The sequence below is a fragment of the Erigeron canadensis genome, chromosome 4 (genome assembly GCF_010389155.1).
Source record: "Erigeron canadensis isolate Cc75 chromosome 4, C_canadensis_v1, whole genome shotgun sequence".
Lineage (NCBI taxonomy): Eukaryota > Viridiplantae > Streptophyta > Magnoliopsida > Asterales > Asteraceae > Erigeron > Erigeron canadensis.
Genome location: NC_057764.1, coordinates 8,128,334 through 8,144,906, shown reverse-complemented (window position 1 = coordinate 8,144,906; position 16,573 = coordinate 8,128,334). Strand labels below are relative to the sequence as shown.

General features: G+C 35.8%; 1 protein-coding gene across 1 annotated transcript; it reads right to left on the bottom strand.

The window, feature by feature from the left end:
• Nucleotides 1-3,945: 3,945 nt before the first annotated feature.
• On the bottom strand, nucleotides 3,946-4,807 carry LOC122596929. The gene is made up of 2 exons (XM_043769573.1): nucleotides 4,767-4,807; nucleotides 3,946-4,513 (listed from the first exon to the last, which is right to left on the bottom strand). Exons 1-2 carry the CDS (start codon nucleotides 4,805-4,807, stop codon nucleotides 3,946-3,948), a joined length of 609 nt encoding a protein of 202 aa, XP_043625508.1.
• Nucleotides 4,808-16,573: the final 11,766 nt, after the last annotated feature.

Genomic DNA, 16,573 nt, shown 5'->3' with positions numbered 1-16,573 from the left:
AAGTTTATAAAGTTGTTGAGGGTTATATCATAACTTAATTCTATGTTTCCTCCCAATACATGACACATTTAACAGCACCATATATACTTTAGCTCGCTGCAGAACAAATAGATCAACTATGATGAGGTGTTCTCAGCTAACCGTAGTGTGAAACATGACACGGTTCCTTGCAACAAGTTTGCTTAAAGACAGTTTTCAAGGGTTTGGAAGATACACTAATATTGATTTATCTGAAGGGGCTTCTATAAAAGTGTGGTTCCAAATCACAACTGCTTTCAAATGGTAGAACCTGGTGATTAAGACATGTTACTTTAAATCTATTGTAAATCTCTTTATCCTGGTTCTGCATCTTATAAGGTTCTATGTGCTTGTGGATGTTTGTATCGGTCATACCTGGCATGCTACTTAGGATAAGCTCCTTTTCTGCATTTAATCTTTCCTAATCCCACTAGATATGCTTTTACGAGGATTTAAGATTGCAAAAAGAAAAATATATAGAAATCAGGCGTGCTTTATTGGTGCATAAGATAAGAAGAGACCGTGTATTAGCTTTCTTAGTAGCCATTTGGCCCTTTTCTGATACATTTAATTTGATTTTAGGATTAAATATAGATACACAAAGTGCAGTAGGATTAAATGCCTGAGTTCTCCAAAGGAGGTCTCGGGCTCAAACTTTGTCAGCTTCAAGTCCTTGGATGGGGTGGCTGGGTGAATCCATATTTCATGGTCGAGGAAATTACTTCTATGCAATAGAAACAGGCTAAGCTAGACATGAATCATACAACTTACAGTACAGGAGTAATTTCCTCGACCATGATGTCATTTAGTTTCATTTTATGGAATAACCCTACATTGTGCTGCCCTAGTTTAATACTTGTTCGTTGATGTTAACTTCATATTTGATTAGACACTTGCCACATTTTAATAAACCATATGTTTTGTATGCTGCCTTAGGTTTTGATACCTATTCTTTGACTGTTTACCTCATATTTTCTTGGATAATTGCCATGTTTTAATTTAACCATTTGGTCTCTACTTTCTAAATTACAATGGAAATGATTTTCTCATGTTTGTTGTGAGCATAGTTTTTTTTATCTCATAGAAAGATTACAAGCTATTAAGTTACATTAGCAATTAGCTATCTATAAGCATCACTAATGTCAAATAAAATCTACAGTTAGCTGCGCTGCATAATCACTAGCAGTTCTAGGTCAATGAAGGCCATAGTTTCAAAACAGTTGGGATAAACCATGCAAAATTGCATAGTTGAAGAACTCTTACTGATACTTTGATTTCTTGGGGGTTTGCAAAATAAAAGGAAGCATAATGTATATCATCTTTATTTTGTTTTGTTAGTAAAGCAGTAATAGAAACTTGCTTCTAAACCAATCAGGCTAGGCATATAAATGATTGGCTAGCAAAATAAAACATAATCAAGACAATTATAATGTCTGTCATGGATTGCTATACTGAAAGTTAGTGATATCCCCAATAAGATTCTCTCTGACTCGAGGACCAACTTAAGAATCACTAAAAACTCACTCTGACTTAACAACAGCTTTTTGTAATTAAGGTAGTAGCTTCCATTTTTACAAGTCCCCATATTAACACCACTCGATGTGCGCATACATGTTTGAGATGTGTGCTTTATACATATTCATTAGTTACAAATGCAAGATGGAAGTGACACATCCATCTTCAAAAATAGCTAGCAGGCCCACTAAATTTATCATCTTGAGCCAGTACAATATTTTCATCAAGATTAAAATAGTTCATTAATTCAGCAAGTCCATCATTACAATGCTTCAAATAGCGCATTATATATATGATAAGTCACAGGTGCAAAATTCCCCTGACACCCAACTAGCTTCGCAGTGATAACACTCAAACGCCTTAGGACCTATTCGAACCATTATAAATTTCATGTTTCTATTATATTTTTCCAGAGGATCCTTTCCAATACTTTTACACCCTAGCTCTATAAAACTACAGCAACATGTACAACAGTTCCAACACTAGCTTTGGAGCAGTAACACTCAAGCGTCTTAGGACCTTGACTGTGCAGGACACAACATTTCGATCAAAAGACCAGTTTAATGTGTGATATTGTCACATAGCCACATTGGAGAAAAGAGTGAGGGCACATGCAGTGTAAAAGAAGACCCACAAAACTTTATTTATGTAGTTTTTTTAGTTATTCGGTCCATGATTCGGATTGTAGGTTGCCAGTACCAAGAAAGTGCCAGTACATCCTGTAACATTACTTTCTGTTTGAAAATAGGCGGTGTTGTGTCAAAAATTCAAATTGTAGATGGTTAGTGTTGTAGCTCAGTATCACTTTTGAACCTGACTTAGGTTATCATTAAGTCTTCATTTTGGTTATGTGAAGAAAAAAGATTCGAAGGTACCAAAAGAAGAATAAAGTCATGAACCTGTTCGGTGGTTCTGTACTCCTAGGCCTTAGCAAGTGGTGTTATTCCAGATAAATCTACTCTTTTGGAGTAATTCAGTACCGGCGTTGCAAAAAAAAGCTGGGGTACCAAGAGGGTTTATTTAAGAACATTAATATGTTTGCAATCCATCCCAAGCACATGACCACCGTACAGAAACACATTCATCTAGTGTGCAAGAATCAGGGATGGCAGTTTAGTTGGTTATTCCATTTGGTTATCAGTAGCTAAAAATGAAACTTTTACCAGTACTAGTATAATGTTAAATGGATGGTGAAGAGAAACTCTAGTCTCGTTTTTATGTCCAATAGTCTAATGAACATAATTATTGATGATACTAAATTAGGGTTATTATTGTCATATTTATAACTCAATTATATTAACTTTCCCATGTCGACTTAACAATTCAAGCTGGAATTTTTACAACTAAATCTATGCGGAGCTGGATAAACAAGAAACTTGATGGTGAATATGAAGTCTCTTTCAATTTGAACAGTTGGGTTCCGATTAAGGCTAACTTTCTTGTTTGGTGCGCTTCACTAAATAGGCTACCCCCACGAGTAGAACTGGCTAAAAGAGGTATTCATCTTCCTACTCAATTATGTCCAGTTTGCTGGTTGGATCAAGAAGATGTAGATCATGTTGCTGTTCGATGTCCTTTTGCGAGACAAGTTTGGTGTATTGTTGGGGATTGGTGTAAATTCCCCTTTGTTCGTTTTGATTCTATTTGCTGTTTATTAGATTTTACGGCTGCAGTGGAAAGAGATGGAAAAAAGAAGAAGTGGCTAGATGCAGTGATCATTACAACTCTTTGGTGTCTTTGGAGAGCACAAAACCAGCAAGTCTTAGACAACATTAAGCCCTGCGTAAACACACTGGTCGACTCGGTTAAAGTCATGTCACGTCTTTGGATTTCAAACAGGACTTCATACGTTCATAGAGCTTTAATGTAATAGCTTACTGTTTGTTTTTGCTGTTTTTCCCCTTGTAGTGTACTTCAGCTTCTAGCTAATTATTTTTAGTGGCAATAAAATTTTGGTTGTCCAAAAAAAAATTCAATAACCGAAAGTGCACAATGGATGATACACGTTCAAACATAGTTATTAATTCACTTAAGAAACAGTCAAGATAATGCTTTTAGACTCCAGAATCTACCTCTCAACATTTAGAAGTGGTTTTAGACGTATGCCATTATTCACCTAACACGGAAATGAATAATGCAGTTTATGTATTGGACGGAACGCAGAGCAAACAAAAAATGACGGGATATCAATATGGGGGTGCAAAAGAGGTACCCCATGCCATGGCCTTCGTCTTCATCATCGGACAACTCAACGAACCTCTTGTACTCGTCCAACACCTTCTTCATGGCCTTCTCGATAAACTTTCGTTGTCGAGGATTCAGATTTTATTGACCCACAAATGAAAATGCCGTGTACACGGTACGTTTTTTTTCTTTCTCGCGAATGGAATCGAGGGGGTCTGTTTTTTTTTGTCAATAAACGCTTGTTTGGAGCTTCCAAGTTGTTCGAGACGTGAGGCCAAGTCGATGCACTTGAAAGAGATGAGGCCGCATCCGAGGATCCCGATGTTCGTGGCGTTTTCTTTTTCGACTTTGTTGGGGGGGGGGGGGGCGTGGAATAATATCTGGGCCAAAGAGTTCGGTGTCGAGTGGCTCTTCTTCGTCGAGGTTCACGAGCGCTTGGTCTTCATCACTAGACTTGATCATGCAAGAGATCCGTTTCTTCTTTATCACCATGCCATCGACACCGATAAAAGATAGAAACTTCGGTCTATCTCTTAAAATGGTCCAAGCTTCGTACATTGTAAACTTCCCACCCATTTCCAAAGTATACGCTTGCCTAGCTTGTTCCATCACTTGCGCATCACTTTCGCCACTACGTCGGTCATCATCATACTTTTTGTAAATAGAGTTAAACTTCCCGACTTGCTCCTTGATGAGACGCCATCTACCCGTGATTTGATCGGGTCGATGCTTGATTCGAACCGCGACATTGTATATGTCGAACACTTTGTTCCAAAAGTGGTCACCGATTTGTGAACTGCCAACGATTGGATCTTCGGATACATCGAGCTAACAAAGATCTAGGTGTTTTTCTTCCTCCCCGGACCACGCCACTTTTGGCTTCCTAATGAGTTTGTCACCCGCGACATTCTTCCCTTTTCCCTTCTTACATCTTGTACTACTTTTGGGTTGCGGTTCGGGTTGTGGTTGGGGTTGTGGTTCGGGCTGGGGGACGGGTTGGGGTACGGGTTGTGGTGTCTCAGGTATGGGTTGGCTTGGAGGGGTCGTACGAGCTTGTTGGGCTAGTAGCTATTGTTGGTTTTGTTGCCATTGTTGGAAGTTTGGATCGTTTTGGTATGTCGGGTAATAAGGTTGTACGAAAGTTGGTGGCGTAAATGGTGGATATTATGGTGTTGATGGTGAAGTATCGGATGAATGTGCACCCGTTGATGAGTTAGCGGGAACGAAGTTGTGTATTGCGTTGTAGAAATCGTCGGCGGGGGATTGGTTGTAGGGCTGGCATAACAGGTCCGACACGACCTGTTAAGAAACGACACGATAAGAAACGAGACCTGTTAGGGTTGAACACGAACACGACACGATAAGTAATCGTGTCATTTTTTCCAAATACGAACACGGCACCCAAATTAACAGGTAACACGATAAAAAACCTGTTAAGAAACCTGCTTACATGTTCACCTTTTTTTATATATATTTTCTTTAGATGTAAACCCAGATTCATATTCTTCATATCTATCTCAGTCTCTATAACTATATTAAATATAATGACCGAATCCATCTCTATATCTGAAAATGTATGAAAAAACACATACATACAAAAACGAGATTACTGTACAAAAACATATACAAAAACCTTAGATCTATAGAAAAAAAGATGAAAAAGAAGAGGGAATTTGGTGGTGTTGAAGGCGTCGATGTCCCTGCTACTGTATATATCCAACGTAGATCTGAAAAAGTATATCTATAAAGTAGTAGATTATCTCGTTTTCGCCGCCGCTCTCATTACTACCATCAACCATATCAAAACCCTATTGGTCACCTCCACTGTCGTATATAGATATGTACTAGTCGATAGATAGATACTGAGATATACTAGACAATGAAGATAGAAGATAGAACTTTGTTTTAAATTTTGTGAATTTGTTTTTATAGTGATAAAAAGAGAGTTATGTTGAGATTGAAGGGTAGATGAGTAGCATTTTGCTTTTGTGGAAAAGATACTTTATTTGATTGTATCACCACGTGCTGCTTACATTTTATGTTTCAAACAAACCTTAAAGTTTGGTGGATTATAAGAACTAAACCTTGACTTTCTAACACTACATATATAATTTTTTAATTTAAAAATCTTAACATGTCTTGGTTAATCATAGAAACAAGATCTTGGTTAATGGGATCCAACATAGTTATCCCGGATGTCAATATCTTGGCTAAATCACCATCTTCCTCCTGAGATGATTGGATATGAAGAGGTGAGTCATCTCTCCCTGAAATTGAAGATGATAAAAAAGAAGAAAAAGATCTGGATTGAAATGACATTTTCGCAATAAGTTTTGTAAGATAAGATAATCGCAAATATAAAGAAAAACTTGAGAAAAGCACCACTAGCCCCACGGTGGGTGCCAAATTGTTTTGGTCAAAAATTACCTAAGATAATCTACGTTGAAGACCTAGACTAATTATTTAACCAAACTTTCGTTCGTGAGGTTGTGTGCTTAAAGATCTTGAAAGGTCAGTATACTGAAGTGTCAAAATAATTACAAAAATGTAACCTATTTGCTAAATATTGAATAATCACGTAAAATAAAGCGTAAAAGAATGTTTTTATCAAGATAGGACTGTAAAAGTAAAGATCTACTTGTAAAACCTAATAAATGAACATTTAAAGTGCCAAGATCTTGAATAAAAAACGTTAAAACGTGATAATACTTAAGAATTCGTTAAGAAACAGTATAAAAGCATAAAATATGAGTAATTCATGTACTTGAACGTAAATAAAAAGATTACTTTGTAAAAATTGATCTACAGTAAGCAAAACGTAAAGATATGAGCGATAATCGTAAGGAAAACGCTATATAATATATTGCAACATCCCGAAATTTTAAAGTAAAGAAAATAAACCTTTATTATAGTTTAACATTAAAATAATTTCCTGGTTATTTATTTTTAGATGCGGGTTTAATTTAGTTGGAACTTTAGTGGATAGCGGGTATTTTACCCACCAAAAATATTATGGGACGTGGCATGTAGAAAGGATGTCCAGCCATCTTCACCTTGTGAATCATTCTCCTTTTCCTTCAAACAACTTCTTCTTCATCATTCTTCCAATTTCTTCTTCTAATCTTCTTCTATGTCATTGTATAATAATTCTCATTTAAATCAAATAATTCCCCATGAAATGATAATAATAATAATAGTCATCATCTTCTACTTGATTCTTGAGATTAAGAGGGAGGTTAAAACCGAAAATTATAAAGGGAATTAAGAAGAAAGGTTAATTGTCTTGCATGAATTAGAAATCACCATCTATAATTGCAAATTGAGGTATTGTTCTTAATTCTTGTATTATATTTTTATTAGGGTTCTTGAGTATATAAATTGGGAAATTTGGGGGTTTTCATATATATGAGTTAATTTCTATAACACAAGTTAGGGTTATTGTAATCTAATCAATTTAGGGTTTTTTTTTAGTAGGGTGCATGTTAGATTTTGATGAGTATTAGTGATAACAAAGTTGGACAGATTCTGTCCCTGAGTTTGAAACGAGTTAAACACCCTCATGACAAAGTTTTCACTTGTTGAGTCCTATAAAGAAAATGTACCTAAGTGTGTTAAGAAAATTTTGCCACTGGAATGACTTAAAAATACGAAGTAGAACTCCAGTTATGAATTTTTGAATTCAGTAGTGTCATGCTGATCTTTCAGGAAAAATGATTCTGTGTCAGTTTTTAAAACGAGTAAAACTCACGTAAATGGGTCAAATCTTGTGTTGGTCACTGAAGATAAAATGTGCTAAAATGTGTTAAGTAGAAGTGGCCACTGGAATGAGGTCAAAATATTGTTGTAGAACTCAAGTTATGGTCATTTGAAGTCAGTAAGGTCAAAATTGTTTAACAGCAGCAGTTTTTGTTTTTAAAACGACCAGAAGTCACCTTTGAAGGACAATTCACGTATTGGTCACTAAATATAAAAGGTAGGTATATGTGTCATGTAAATTTGGCCACTGGAATCATGTTAAAAGAGTAAGTAGAACTTGAGTTACACTCGTTTGAAGGCAGCTTGGTCAAATGATGAAAATGGTACTTTTTGTATGAAAGTGAGCTGGCCATATGAAAATGATATAAGAGATACATGTTATGTGAACTAACCCAAGATTAATATAAGAGTGTAAATGATGAGTTGGGTGTTGGAATGCTAGTGATTATGGCTAGGTGACCTTATACGTGATGAATGACCATATGTGTGTTTTTAATGTGAATTGATAGGTTGACTGCAAATACGTTGTTTTATGGTCATCTTGCAATTGTGGTCGCAAATAAGGTAAGTGTATATGCATATGATCATGTTCTTGTTAATATAGGTCATAGGTAAGTAAATTCTATGACCCATATGTTTGTTGAATGAATAAGCTAGTAGGTGGGTAAATTCTTACTAGCAAGACTTGGATTATGAATATATAAAGCTAGTAGGTGGGTAAATTCCTACTAGCATAATTGATGTTTGATGATAAAAGTTAGTAGGTGGGTAAATTCCTACTAGCATAATGTGATTTTGACTATGTGAGCTAGTAGGTGGGTAAATTCCTACTAGCCAAATTGTATGTTTAAGACTAGTAGGTGGGTAAAGTCCTACTAGCAAAAGTCCATGGCCATGTTGAAAATGATTGTGTGAGCTAGTAGGTGGGTAAATTCCTACTAGCCAAATTGATTTTGTGAGCTAGTAGGTGGGTAAATTCCTACTAGCTAAATTGTTTATGAGAGCTAGTAGGTGGGTAAATTCCTACTAGCCAAATTGTTGATTACGACTAGTAGGTGGGTAAAGTCCTACTAGTATTATGAATGGTATGGATAAGATGCCTATCAATTGGTAGGCTATAATTGATGCACTTTTGTATGGTAACTTGTATATGATTATATGTGTATGCATTCATTAAGCGTTTAGCTTATTCTTTTAGTTGTTTACCCTTTTTATAGGTTGTCCCGGATGCGGAAGAAAGTTAAGTAATGTAAAGATTGAAGTTAAAGATGCTTAATGGATATAGGTTGCTTTGGTTAAATGCGGATAATAGTATTGGTAATAGGACCCATAGTGACCCCTTCGAATTATCGGCTCATTGTACTCTTGTTATGTCTTTTTGGAAAATTATTATGATGTCTAGTGTTAGACTCGAGTTTTGGGTATTTTCAATGGGTCGTTCTGTAGTGTAATGTATTGATTTGTTTAAAAGCGTTTTGGAGAAACTCATAAGCCGTAACAGGTTTGGATAATGATTTTACGAATGGGTCATGCCGAAATTTCCAATTTTGAAAATTGTCTTTTGTAATGTGTCAACTTGGGTAAAATGACCCGTTTCGTGGTAAACTTGCTCCTGAACTTTTGGAACTTTTTTTTAAAATGTTTAGTGAAGAGATTATGTCCTATTTGTATCAGTGATTGGTAGTGGGAAGTTTGGATTTGAGTAGAAATGTTTTAAATTGTCATTAAGAAAGTTTTTGGAAGTTCAACAAAAATGTTTAGTGTTTGTGATTAGTTTTACTAGTTGTTAATATGTGGAAATGAATTTTTGGGTCAAAATGGGTTTGTGTAGAAGTTTGTGGAGTATTAGTCTGTTGTAGACTAATATGTGGAGTATTAGTCCGTTGTTAAAAAAAAAACACAAAATATCCTTATTTTTCTATTAAATTGAGTCGTGTTGTTACAAGTGGTATCAGAGCCGTGGTTTAAGGGATTTAGGTATTTTATTTTTACAAGGATACCTAGACTTAAACCATAGACGTGACTTGGCCTTATGTGTATAGTTTGGTTTCTAGTGACATACGAAAGTATTTAGCGAAGTTCACTTGAGGTGTTATAATAAGTAATTATAAAAATGACTGCAGCATTATTATGATCACATATTATAATAGCTCAAGTTAAGTCCGTTAAATATGGAAGTATGTTAGTAGGAAGCCATAGGTTGGAGACCTTATTTGGCAATGTGAATTGTGTTATGTTTTTACTCGTTGATATCTAAGTATGTTAGAATATAAGCTTGGCATGCTAACTGGTGTACTGAATGGCGAGAATTAAAAAGTTGGGATTGGTTTATGAGTTTAATATATTGTTGATGATAGTAAAGAAGAAGGTATGAAAATACATGGTAAACGTGAAATGTATGCTAACGTGTATTTGCTTGTTTATATGCGAACATGATAGAGCATAAGTTTTGCTTGAATAATCGGCTATGAGGTCGTAAAAGTGGAAATTTGAAGTGATTCATAAGTTTAAGAGATGGTTTGTCGCTTATAAGAAAAAGTAGGTTGAATAATTGATGAATATTGAAAGTAAGCGAATGAGTTGTGATATTTAGTGTAAAACCATTGGGTAATGAGACCCGTGGCTTCATTATTGTGGTAGAAGACCATACAAAGTTTGGTTATGAGAATCAGTTGTGCCTTGATATGATTTAATTGATTTATTAATGTAAAGAATGCTTATGATATGAGTAATATAAAAATAAAAGGTTGTAGAGATGGAGACTCATAGTTTAATTAAATTTGCGAAGATTATATGTTGAAAGACCATGCGAAGTATAACAAAAAGTAATTGAGTAGTAACATGTTTAAATTGGTAAGTTTAATGTAATGAATGCGTGTTACATATTGGTATAAAGTCGTAGAGATTGGAAATCCTAAATAACGATGATTATTTATGTGTGTGATAAAGGACCACACGGAGTATGGTGAATGTGATTTTGACTGTGATTGACCTATTTTTCTTGAATAAGTATTTGATTACTTGATGCATGATGATAGAAGTTAAGATGAAATTGGCATAGTAAGAACATGAAGATAATATGGTATCAATGAATTCGTAATTGATAAGTATGGTAGTTATAAGAGTTAGAAACCTAATCGGAAATCCCTCGAGCCAAATTGTTTTTCTTTTCCTTCGCAAGCGTGTAGTGCAAAGTTTGGGAAATGGATTGGTTAAATATGAACGATGACAAGTTTCGTGGGAGAAGAAGGCAACTAATCGGATAATTCTGTTCGAAAGGAAAACACGGTCATGGAGAATATTCTCGTTGTTTTTCAATTTCTTTTCTGTGAACTTTATTCGTTCTAGCCGTTTCAAATGCTTCCCTTTGTTTCCAAGAGGTACAATCATCTTATTTAACGAAATGAAAGATAGTAGTATGCGCGTGCGTTAATAACTCATAAGCTTAGTAAAGTAACAATCAAAGGTGAGTAACCGTTGTCAAGATCTGATATCCTATTCGATCAATTAGAAGCAGTTTCTTATCATTCTAAGATAAATTTTCGTTTCAGTTTCACCAACTTATAGCACGCGAGGAAGATATTCCTGAAAATGTTGTCCAGACTCGTTACGAGCACCTTAAATTCGTATTTATGCCTTCGATTATTTTAAGCATCTTGCAACCTTTACGAATTTTACGAACAGAAGCTCTCATCCGTTATCAAATAAGTTCGTAATTGTTTTCATTGTCAATGTATGTTTATTCTGAAAGTTATTCTGGTCACAAATTTCTTTTACAAAATGTCTTGGAGATAAAATGTAAGGAAAAGCTTCGTGGTTGACGGTTGACAAATGGCGTTTTATTTTTGACTTTTTAAAGATAATCTCACCGTTGACCGAGTTAATTTGAAAGAATGTGGAGCAAGTTTGGAGAAAGGAATGAGAAATTGAACAGATTACTAAATGAAATCAAGAAGAATCGTTCCATTCACAGTTTAAATGTCCACTGGAGTTGTTTTTACTTTTAAAACTTTGGTGTTTTTACCTCTATAGTAGCAAGTTTATCGTTTATATTCGATCATATAAGTCTTAAGTACTTTCTTTTCGACCAACGAAATCTCAACCATTGTCAAATAAGTTGGTTCACTCTTTCAAAAGATTACGTATACGAAGTTTGAGTGTTGCCCCGGTAAGCCCATGTAGTGGCAGATGTTGTTAGCCTAAAAAGTTTTCACATTTCTTTATGTGTTTCACCGGTGTACATGCTAATCACTGTTGATTTCTCCAATTATATGGAAGAGGTTCAAGAGAAAATTTGCAACGGGAACCTAAGCAAATGAAAAGCCAGATCACATGAAATATTTACTAAAGAATTTTGTGGACTTACTAGACGTCGTGATAGAACTTATAATCCTCTCCTTAACGGAACCAAATCGAATTTGCTCCATGAAACCTATAAAAGCCGAATACTTCTTTTGCCCGGTAAGAGAAAGTTATGTCAAGACTTATAGAGGAGATTAGTTGTGACTTGAAGTGAAGCGGGAGGTTATGAAATACGATAAGAGTTCCTTAATGGGGAGACGTTTTCCGACTATGATAATAAGGAAACTAGATCTCGGTTTAACATTCTTTCAAAATTCATGCTAAAGTCGATAAGGTTGCTTGTCGATTTCAGTTATCCCATGAGCTTTCGGGAGTTCATCTTACTTTTCATGTTTCTCATCTTAAGGAGTGTCTTGCCGATGAGGCGTCTTATGTGCTTTCATGAGAAATCGAAGTGGACAAAAGGTTACCTTTATTGAAGAACCAATTTCTAATGTGGAAGAACAACTTAGGAGGGTTCAAAATAAAACGGTGTGGTCGTATAAAACTTTGTAGAAGCATGGGAATCTGTCGAAATACTATAGGAGTCTGAAAATGATGTTCTCATTCATTACCTGTCGTTGCATAGTGGCTTGGATCACGAGGTCGTGATCCGTTCCAAGTCGGGGAGAGTTGTAACATCCCGAAATTTTAAAGTAAAGAAAATAAACCTTTATTATAGTTTTAACATTAAAATAATTTCCTAGTATTTTATTTTTAGATGCGGGTTTAATTTAGTTGGAACTTTAATGGATAGCGGGTATTTTACCCACCAAAAATATTATGGGACGTGGATGTAGAAAGGATGTCCAGCCATCTTCACCTTCATTACACACATATTGGACCATTTGTCAAAGTACCAATCTGCCTAAGTGTTTCCAAGCTGATTGCTAATCCCAAGCTATCTTCCACTTCTAGCTTGGTCTTCTATCTTCAATCCTCCTCTTAATGCATTAGACAATGTTGTTGCAGCTTGAACAACACTTGCTTCCATAAGATTACAAATACAGATCATGAAGCATGATCTGGGTTAGAAACAGATCGTAAGTTGTATTAGCTTAGTCTGACCCAGATCAGATTACAAGAACCAAAAGATTTCTAAGTGTTTATATATCAGATTTGTCATCACCAAATATAGAATGAACATTTAGACTCAACAGGGGGTCATCGTCAGTAGCAGGTTTTCAACAATCTGATCAAAACTCCTTTCCCATGCCACAATCTAACCCCACACCCGAATCTGTGCCCACACCCCAATCCATTCCTAAAACACAACCAAAGGGTCAAAAGGTCAAAAGCAATCTAACCCCACACCCGAATCTGCTCCCACACCCGAATTTGTTCCCATACTCCAATCCATTCCTGAAACACAACCAAAGCGTCAAAAGGTTAAAAGCATGGCCAAACGCACCAACAAAGAAAAACAACCAAAAGAACCTGCTGCAAACTCGTCACATTGGACCGAGTTTGAGAAGAAAGTTCTCCCAGAGTGTTGGGTCGATGCTTCAGAGGATCCAGTACACGGAAAAGACCAAACACGTGATTCTTTCTGGGGGAAAATCATAGAGAATTACAATGCAAGATTCCCCAACAGCCAAAGAAGAGCCAATCAGATTAGTAGCAAATGGAGAAAGATCAAAACAAATGTTTTTAGGTTCAATGCAATCTTGAAAGGCTATGATGATCATCGGTGCAGTATTGAGAACGATGCCCAAGTCATGGAGGAAGTGCGTTCAAAGTATTTTACTCAAACCAAAACTCAGTTTACCATGTACGAGTGTTGGTTACTTGTGAAAGGTAGGACAAAGTTCTTCGCTCCATCCGCTCATGATGTTATGGGGTGAAGCATGCATAAAAGGAAAAACATTCTTAATGTTGTTGATAATAACGACGAGGAGGAGGAGACCCAATACGAGCCGGTGGACCTTGGTGATAATGACCTTTTCGGTCCGGATATGTAAACGCGCCCCCTAACTAAGTCAAAGGTTTCACGAACCTCTGCTTCTTTCGATGTGGGGTGTGCTCGTTCTTCAACTTCCGACCTAGCCGTCCAGCTCAACAGACTTTGGTGTAAAAAAGAGGCAGTGTTGGATGAACAACAACAATCTTTGGCTGCCATTCCTGAAAAAGAAAGGAAGTGCACCATGTATTCAGCTCTTTCGTTCATGGGCCAAACATAGTGTGATGAAGAGGAGAAGAGGTACATCAAGGAAGCCAAGAAGAAATCCATGGCAGAGTACAAAGACTTCCTATTCGGACCCAATTAGTTTAGGTTTAGTTTAGTTTTTAAAAATAACAATGTCGTTGTGTGTTTTTTTTTCCCATTTTTAGGTTGTTTTTTTTTAATTGTACTTTGTTTTTTATTTTTATATATTTTTAATGAAGTTGTGTGTCTTATTTATAATTTGTGTTAATGGAGTAAAATGTATTTTATTTATAGTTTGGAGGGTTGAAAGTGTAAAGTTTAGATAAAATGGTGAAATTAAATAATTGGTATGTCCAAGACTAGTCCTTAAGGAATGAGTGTATTGAGTGTGTTTTGAGGGGATTAGTCCTGAGAGTGTTTTTTTGCTGATGTGGCGCTGATAGGAACTAGTTCCTTGAGGGATGAGTCTAAGGCATTGGGCAGTAGGGATGAGCTTTTAGACCGAAACCCGTGACCCGCCCGTGACCCACCCGTGCCCGACCCGCCCGGCACCCAAACGGGCCGGTTCACGGTTCACAAATTAAGTGCTTCTCGATTCTCGGTTCGGGCCGGGTCAAAACCGTGGGTTGCCGGTTTGACCTGGCTAACCCGATAAAACTTGAAAGTAAGTTTTTTTTGGGGGTTTTAATGCTATGCCACGAAGAAGAAGATAAAGGAAAAAAAAGAGATTTTAGGATAGAAGAAAGTCATGAAATCAAGAAACATTACCAGAGCTTTTATTTATATTTGTATAGATATATAGTTGGTATGTCTGTAATATTAGATCAGGAAAGGAAAAATCTATATAAGTGCAAAAGGTTTATAATTTTGGTGGTGATATTGGTGGGCCGTGTGGAGGTCGGGTGGGGAAATATTTATTGGAGCAAAAGAGAGGCAAAGCATATACATTTTATAAGTGAGAGAGAAACTAATATTCAGAGAACTACATAAAGTCAATAAAATTATTTTATTTGAATGTGTAGAAGAGTTACATGACTTCCTGCACATTTGTAATTTCCAATATCAATTAATTAATCTATTATATTTATTTACAACATGTATCTAGCTATCTATATCGACTTGCAATTAAAAAAAAGAAAATAATTAACCTACACCTACTCCACTTTTAAAAGGAACGTGACTTCCACCCCACCACATAACACATATTTCACAAAATCCAATTTCTCCCTTTCTCTCTAGTTACAAAAAACACCACTTCACTAGTTAACCCACTTCACAAAAAACCACCAAAAACACATTTCTGTAATATGTATTGCATTTCTAGCAATAAATGTTTCTGATTTTCTGTATATCCATCATCAGAAATATATAGATCAAAGAAGCCCAACAAGTAAAGTCCATTTTCGGGTCAACCCTTAAAACCCGAACCCGACCCACTAAAACCCGGGTCCGACCCGACCCGACCGGAGGTTCAACGGGCCAGGTTTCGGTTCCACTTTTCAAGCATTTTCGGGTTACGGGTCATGGCGGTTCGGGCCGGGTCGGACCGGTTTTCAACCCGTGCACACCCCTATTGGGCAGCTTCTAATGAACCTTTTTTTGAAAAAATTCTAAGCAATCATTCAATTTGATCTTAATAAATTAATTTACACCTTAGATTGTAATTTTAATAATTTAAACCATAAACCCTTATCCTTTATAATATCTCCACTAATGTTTTTACGTCAATTACATTTATATCAACTTAGATCATTTGATGTCGCCAACACCACCAATAGTTGTTGCCTCACCAAACCATTGCACTGCATTGCAAGGGTATCATACTAGTAAGAGATGAAAACAAACCTGCTTAAAAACTCAATACATTTTCAAAGATCTGCACTTGATGGTTTTTTTTCTTTTTTATCTAATATAATATGTACGTTGTAGGGAAGAGAGAATGAAAGGATTTATACTGAAAAATGTAGATTTTGAAAACTAGCTGTTATTAGTATTTGTTAATATTTTTAAATTTTGTATGTATGTTTATGTTTATTTAGTTTATTATATATAAAAATTAAATTTAAAAAAAAAATGCCCTAGCTAGCTAAAGAATGTTACACTCTATTATAATTACTAATGGCCACGTGACATGTTGTGACTAGAAAAAGAGCATTTCTTATAGGGATAAGTGTCTAGAAATACAGTCAACTAATGCTCAAAAGTTATTGTGTGTACGAACTTTAGGTCAATTTTATTGTGTTCGCGAAACTTGAAGTTTTGGTTATTGTGAACATAAAACGGGATTATGGTTATGTGGGACCGGTTACTTTCACATTGAGCCGTTGACTGTTTACGTGGCATGCACACAATAACTTTTTGGGATTAGTTTATGCATACAATTAAAAAAACAGATTTTTTTTTTCAAACTCACCAGAAACTGCAAATACTCGCTGAAAAATTTAAAAACGATTAAACCTTCGTTTCTTCGAATTAGACCACGAAATTCGCACCAAAATACTCAAAAATCAGCCGCGAATAAACCCTTAACAAAAGTTAAACCGATTGAGACTCGCCAGAAAATTCACTAAGTCGTCGGAAAAATTAAAATCACCATAACTTTGTTGTTTATTC